The sequence below is a fragment of the Caenorhabditis briggsae genome, assembly GCF_000004555.2.
Source record: "Caenorhabditis briggsae complete genome, chrX, whole genome shotgun sequence".
NCBI classification, from domain to species: Eukaryota; Metazoa; Nematoda; class Chromadorea; order Rhabditida; family Rhabditidae; genus Caenorhabditis; species Caenorhabditis briggsae.
In genome coordinates, this window is record NC_013491.2 from 20,759,575 (window position 1) to 20,767,553 (window position 7,979).

At 34.5% G+C, this 7,979-nt stretch overlaps 1 protein-coding gene across 1 annotated transcript in view; it reads left to right on the forward strand.

Moving 5' to 3' along the window:
• CBG10260 overlaps nucleotides 1–1,078 on the forward strand; it is a gene marked incomplete at both ends in the record, with an annotated part of 8,930 nt that extends 7,852 nt beyond the window's left edge. The window contains one exon of the mRNA XM_002631936.1: nucleotides 989–1,078. Within this exon, the coding sequence (XP_002631982.1) occupies nucleotides 989–1,078 (90 nt within the window). The remainder of the gene's footprint in view (nucleotides 1–988) is intronic.
• Nucleotides 1,079–7,979: the final 6,901 nt, after the last annotated feature.

The following is a 7,979-nucleotide window of genomic DNA, read 5'->3' on the forward strand; positions in this document are numbered from 1 at the left end:
ATGGCCTAGAAAGCATACCAGAGTCATGTTAGGGCATTTTTAAGCCATTTTTACGTGTTGGCCTAAAATACCGAACTTGTAAAAGTTAGGCCACCATTTCAAAATAGCCTAGAGAGCATACCAGGGTCATGTTAGGGCACTTTTAAGCCATTTTTACGTGGTGGCCTAACTTTTGCAAATTTGGTTTTCTAGGCCACCACTTCAAAATGACTTAGAAAACACGCCAGGTTCATGTCAGGCCATTTTTACGTGGTGGCCTAGAAAACCAAACTTGGAAAAGTTAGGCCACCACTTCAAAATGGCCTAGAAAGCATACCAGAGTCATGTTAGGGCACTTTTAAGCCATTTTGAAGTGGTGGCCTAGAAAACCAAACTTGGAAATGTTAGGCCACCATTTCCAAATGGCCTAGAAATCATACCTGGGTCATTTCAGGCCATTTCTAGGCCATTTTCACGTGGTGGCCTTGAAAACCAAATTTGGAAAAGTTAGGCCACCACTGCGACTCGAAAATTTTTTCGATAAATTTTCGAAAAATGTGTCGAAAAAATCCTTGATGAATTCCTCGAAAATGTTTTCGGTACTTGAATGATTCCAAGCGAAGTAGCTCATTTAGATGAATTTGTACAAAAATATGTCAACCACGGAATTGAAGCTTTATTTTTGTTTAATATATTGGAAAATTTGCAGTTCTATTCAACAAAATCTACAATGCTTCTCAGACATTCATAGTTGACCATTTTCAGCGAAAATTTGATTGAATTAATGGATTTTAACTGGTATTGTAGGAAATTCAAATCAAGACTTTATTCGGAAATACTTTTGAAGTAGCTTTGACAGAACTGAACCGAATTCTATAAAATTTTAAAATTACAAAAAAAAATTAAAATTACAATTTTGTAAACATTCATTTCGCACTCATTTGTAGGATCGGCGGCCTAAATTAAAAACGAAAAGCAAAAGTTATACTCATCAATTTTTCATTTTCAGGAATTGGATCCGAATCCGAAAAAAAATTGCGGAACCACGCCATACTGTTTGATCAAGCCCTCAGATCGGGACATTCTTTGGGTAATTTAACTTTTCAAAGTTATTGCTTTTCAGCTTTAGAGAATTATGGGAGCTTCTAAGGAACACTTTAATTTTTTTTCGAACGTTGAGGGACGCCCCCAAGCCACCTAGAGAGTGTGTTTGGGCATGTGGGTACAGAAATTTAACTATAAACTGCAAAAGGTGTCGTCATAAGCTCTCATATTCATTAAGTTTTCAAACTTTCCATGAAATTTGAAAAACCAACTTTCAGGTGATGTGTGAGCTTTGCAATCAGTGGTTCCACTGTTTTTGCGTCATACTGAAAAATCGGACTACCGATTGGAATGGTAAACCTTTTCTTTGTTGCGGGAATATGCGTGATCGCCGAACGGACTGCGCCAGGAGAGGGAAAGTCTTCAGACGCTATGCATCATTGAAAAAAAGATCCTGGGGAAACCACCCCACGCCTCAGAACACTTATGTGCAGTCATCCTGATTTTCATGTATCTTGCATCCCTTCCTAAATTGTTCTGTTTCTATTTTTTGTTTCTCCCCACTCCAGTTCAAATTTATCTTCTCTGAATATTTTTAAAATTCTAATATTCAAAACATCCAGAATCCCAGAACATAGAACTTCTCCAATTCCCCAACCACTTTTCTGACACACCCATCATATCTTCCCCGACTCCACTTTCGTTCTCCAAGATTCCTTTGTCTCCTCCATCCCGACTCCCATCATCTTTAATATTTATGACACCCAGTGCATTTTCCTCGATTACGACTTCCACTCTTTCCACCCAACAAAAATTTTCGAACATTATCCAATTTTCGTATCTGCTTGTTTTTTTTTTAAATTTCTCTGATTAAATTTGAGAACTGTACACTTGAAGTCTTTGTCCCATCTTTACTTATCCACCTTCTACGTATCAGGTTTTTATGTCATAGTATGAAAGATAAATATTAAACTTATTCGGCGCCACATTTCTTTGCCAAAAATATATGGCAAAAAAATCTGAACTAATCTGAAAATCTACGTTTTTCAGTAAACTTATGGTTTAAAGTTTGAAAAAAGTAACGGATCTGGCCGAACAGATTCCAGATGAGCATATTAGTTTTAAGTATCGTATTTCCTTTTCTTTGGATGTGCATTTTTCTTTTTTGCTTAAAATCATAGTTGCAAAGGCCGGGCCGGGCCAACCGTAACCACACAACTCATGTGCGTGTAGACGAGTGAGATTTTTAGCTTTGTTGTAATTCTAGTTTAGACGTCTCCAAAATCAAATTTCACGAACATTAAGATCCAAAGACTATTTAGAAGTCCCGAAATAAAATAAAGCTCCAAAAAACAATCCGAAGTTTCGTAAAAATGAAGATATCCCAAGAAAAAATAGAATGTTATCCGTTATGTCTCTCACCCACTTTTTTGTTTTGAGTCGTTCGAAAAGTACGTTTTTCAAACAAAAAAAATTGATGCTCCCAAGACACGAAGGGGAATCAACGGAGATAATGAAAAATTGGCGGAGACAGAGAGAAATCTTACTGAAGAAGCAGAGGATGTTAGGAAAAGGACCACAGATACGTTATGTGGCACCCATACTACTCTCCTAGCTCTTTCAACTGTTAGATCTATGAGCTTTTTTTTAAGGATTTAAAATTCTAAAAGTTGATTCCAAGGTTTCAAGATCTTAAGATTTCGAGATTAAGAGATTTCAAAGTTTTCAATTCTTTTAGTTTTTTCAATTCTTAGGTCTATGATGCTACCTTTTTTTCTAAAGATTGTTGAGTTTTTAAAATTTTTTATGTGTTTTTTTTTAAATATAAAAATCTCAGAGTTAGAGATTTCAAGATTACCATATCTTTAGATTCAAAGATTTAGAGTTTTCAAGCTTTTGTGATTCTAAAATTTATACTTATAAAAACCTTGCAGATTTTAAGATTCTAAAGTTCTAAGATTCGTCTTCTGTAAAACTCGACATCCGGCCTATTGTCCACTCATCAGAAAAATTCAATTTTATTCAATGAATTGAATTTATAATAAGTGAAACATTAATATTATAATTAGTAGGGCACACTCGGTACTGAACGCGATCACCAAATTCGGTCAAAAATGATTTTTTTGCATTTTTTTTCTTGATGATATATTAGTTCCGCATCTTCATTGAATAATCTTCTATTCTTCCAATACTCCTTTTTTAAATAGCCGTTCTTTTTTGAATACTTACCATTTTATGTTTGCTTTTGATGAGTAAGAAAAACAGACACGTCAAAGAGACCCGCCCCGTGCCCATTGAGTGCAAGAATGGGATGAACCTCTTTGAATTGTTCTTTAAACATATTCAAAATTTTCTACATTGTAAGTTTGGAACCAGATGAGCTAGGATCTTAAAGTTTCGTTTGAGCATGTTTTTCGCGTAAACGTTTACAAGTATTATGAATTCTTTTGATAAATTCTGAGCAATTCAGATCTTTGTATTTTCCAAAGCTGAACTTTAGGCTAAAAAAATCAACTATTACCAGATCTTCAATTTTGGTTTCAAATTTAAAAGTTAGCGTCAAAACTATTATTTTAAATTGACTGTAGGATACAGTTATTAATTTTACTGCTCTACACTAACGAACGAAAAAACATCAGTTTTTAGATTTTTTCGTAGAGTCAACTTTGAAGTAGTAAAAAACATTCTGAAATTCAATAATTCTTCTAAAGATTTCATATATTTTCATACTTGCGAAAATCGTTAAAGGCCCGGACTGGCCCGGAAGGCCCGGAAGGCCCGGACAGGTATTTTTTTGGTCGAAATTTCCCAAAAAAAATTTTTTTTGATACATTTTCGAGAATTTTTCAACAAAAAACTAGTTTTTGAGAAAAAACTGTTATTTTGCCTCAAAAATGCAATTTTTTCTTTGATCTCAATTTTGGAAAAATTCAGGAAAAAAATTAATTCCCAAAAATTTGTTTAAACATTTACAAATTCAATATTCACAATTTACCTTAAAATTAGATGATAACAACAACTTTTTTCCAAAAGAAAACACACTTTTTTGCCAAAAAATCGAAGCTGGTGCCAACTGGCCGGGCCTACCGGGCCTCCCGGGCCGGGGCCGGGCCTTGACAAATTTTTCCCAGGCTCGGCCCGGCCTGTCGCAACTATGTATATTTTCCCCTTAAAAATATCAAAACAGGTTATCTTTTCCCGTGGTACGTAGCTTGTCTGGTTTCAAAGTTACAACCAAAAAAAAAACATGTTTTTGTCCGTTACTATTAGGGTGTTCAGTAAATAATGTCGTTTTTCGGTACCATCTTTCAAACGAAGGTAACTTCAGCAAAACTTGTGTTCATCAAACAATTTTCAGTTTTTGAGCCGTCATGATTGCAAAATGTGAAATGGAGTTGTTGTCGAGTAGGACTGTGCTATTTTTTTTTTTGAGCAGTGCACGTAATTTGGACAACAAATTTTTTCAAATTTTGTCAAATGAAAACCGCAGTGTTAGCTTTTCATCTTTTCAGGACGTTATAATGAAAAAAACTAAAAGCCCGTCATCATACAGTCACCATAACCTTGTTTTGGTGAATTTCTGGCTTTGTGAGATGTTGCACCTTCTGGATTTCGACCACATATGACACTAATTGCATTTTGTTGTAGTATAACAACCTTTCTTCGTCATACGTCACAATTCGATCCAAAAAATGATCATTTTTCTATCGTATGAGATGGTCTCGCAAGCTATAGTAACGTTGCAATTTTTGGCGATTGTTCAGTTCATGAGAGAGCCATTTATCTGGTTTTTTGTATTCTCAATTTTTTATATATGTCTCGAAATTGTTCCTATACTGACTCCAAACGCCGCCGAAAGTTCCCGGACAGTAGATCTAGGATCCTCTTCCACCACACTTCATTATTCCTTCCACGATCCTTTTTTTCTTCGAGAGGTGTATCTCCACATGTGAATTTTGTGAACCATCGTTGTACAGTTTTTTTGTTAGCACTTTTTTTGCAAAAGCACGGTTTATATTTTCGGTTGTCTCGGTTGCATTTTGGCCGAGAACGGGCTCTTATTAAAAAGCAGCCAAAAATCCATTTTTTTTTCATGATTTCTCCTCGAAGAACCGAGAACATTATGACACATGTTAGGTAAAAATTTTTGACAACTTGATTAGGTGTGTAGGAAACAAAAAAATTTTGATATTAGAACGAGCCATGGCAGAGAAAATTGCGCACAAAAAAAAACGACATTATTTACTGAACATCCTAATATATCAGTCTATCATCCGATGTTTCGGTAATTAGTGAAACACTGATGTTATAATTAGTTGGCCCCACCCGGTACTCTTAACGCAATGACCGTTTTGGTCGAAAAAAGAAGTTTTGTTTTTTTTTCTTTGAATACTCTTCTGTTTGTCAAGTACTCGCTTTTTATGAATGATCATTCTTTTTTGAGTACTCTTCTTTTCTGAATTCTTACCAATTTATGGGTCAAAAAAAGAGCACGACAAAGAAACTTTCCTGCTCCATACATTTCGTCGGAAACTGTGAATATAGACTGAACAGCATATAAACGCAATAAATACTATTTTGAAATGTCAATAAACTAACACTATTCGATACCGCTATTGTTTCCTGATTTTGGAAATTTTGAAAAAATCGGAAAAATGATCCGAAAAAAAGGGACAAAATTATAAGTATACTCATAATTGTGCCTCGTTTTTTGGCCAGCTTATACTGAAAATTAAGCTTTTCGTTGATAACTGTCCAGAAAATCATGAAGACTCTAATTTTTTGAGTGTTTTGATATTACTCACAAACGCATTGCTCATTTAACTATTGAAAACTTTATGATTTTTTCACCAACCGGAAAAAAACCGGCGTTTCAGCTCATTTTTATCGCTATGCTCCGAGTGGTACTGTACCTTGCACAGTAGACGCTTGACTGTGCTGATTGACATATAAGAAAGATACACTTGTGTTTATTCAGAAACATATATAAAATCATGGAAACCTTTATTTGTGTTCATGGAATCACGCAACTTTTCGGACAACATAAATTTAAAGCGGAAAATTGGGTTACGGGTAAACATGTTTAAGGAGTTGTTTTGTAAGGAAGGTCCCACGTAATCTGAATTTTTTCTGTAATCACACTTGCCTGTTCTTGAATTTACATATAAACTAGGAAGCTTGTTCAAGCATTCCGGTATAGACAAACAATGAACCCTGGAAAACTGCAAACTTTTGAAAAAAAATGACCTTTTTCCGATCTCTCAATTTTTGTTTAGAAACAGTTTCACCTATTTCAAATTTGCTGAACTCATTGGAGAAAAAAAATATCCGAAAATAAAATATCTAAAAAGTTCCATTTTGATAGGTCCACTTCAAACAAAAAAAAACTCAGTAATCAAAAATTCAAAAATTCAAAACTCAAAAATTCAAAATTCAAATTCAAAACTCAAAAATTCAAAATTCAAATTCAAAACTCAAAAATTCAATAGTCTACGTTTCTAACCGTACATGGAATGACTCTTAAGTGTTTCCCTCGGAAAAATTGAGATCTATTTGGTTGAAAAGAGCGGGAAAAGTTATCCTAGAATGCAAACGGAATCGTTGGTAATAAAAAATTAAAAATGAATTTCCCGAAAATATGAAAATCCGATGACGAATTAGATGCCCCGAAAAAAAATAAAGCTTCAAAAACAATTGGAGGTTTCAAAGAAACGAAAATATCCCAAGAAAAAATAGAATGTTGTCTTTCGTGTCTCTCACCCGCTACTTTGCTTTGAGTCGTTCGAAAGTACGTTTTTGCAAACTGATGCTCCGAAGACACACAAGACAGTTAAGACAATGAGAAGTCGGCGGGGACAGAAGGAAATCTTACTGAAGAGCTGAGGATGTTAGGAACGGGCCCACAGATACGTCATGTGACACATAAACTACTCTCCTAGTTTTTTTTCAGTTATTCATTGTACGGTATAAGTTTTTTTCAAGAATTTAGGATTCCTATATACAGAGATTTCAAACTTTTCGGATTCTAAGATTTAGGGATTCAGAGATATCAAGATTTTGAGGTTCTAAAATTTAGATATTTCAAGCTTGTAAGGTTTAAAAATGTTTAGATTTTTAAAACACATTCTCTGTAAAACTCAACATCCGCCCTATTGTTCACTCTACAGAAAAATTCAATTTGTTTCAGTGGTTTGATTTTATAATCAGTAAAACATTGATATGATAATTAGTTGGACCCATGCGGTACTGTCAACGCGAACACAGAATTCGGTCAAAAAATATATTTTTTTTTGAGGATATAAAAATAGTTATGTATCTTCTTTGGATACTCTTCTATTTTCCAAACATTCGTTTTTTGAATAGCCGTTTTTTTTATTCTTACCATTTCATGTTAGCAAAGCAGTGATATTTCCGATCGAAAAAAATTGTGTTTTTTTTTCTTTGAATACTCTTCTGTTTGTCAAGTACTCGCTTTTTATGAATGATCATTCTTTTTTGAGTACTCTTCTTTTCTGGATGCTTACCTATTTATGGTCAACAAAAGGGCACGACAAAGAGACTATCCTGCTCCATACATTTCGAATACAAGAAAAAAACGCCACTCTCCGACTTGTAGTCAGTCTCATTCTATTTTTCGTTAGACCTTGATCTAGCTGTTTGTCAAAAAATTTCTATGTTGTTTTCATTGACCCCATATAAACGGCCCTTTATAACTAAACTTGCTCTTTCTCGCTCAAGTTTCAAAAAATTGTCTAAAGTACTGAGAATCATAATTTTCAGATGGTTCACCATATCGACAGAGAAATGGTTCGTATTTTGGAAAAGCTGTCAAAAGAGCACAAACTCAACTCACTCTTCCCGTAGTTGTAGATTTGACTGTAGAAGTGTTGAAGGTAAATCGTATCTACCCCGGTCTGCCCCGCTGGATAAGAGAATCACTAAATACAGTTTTGAAA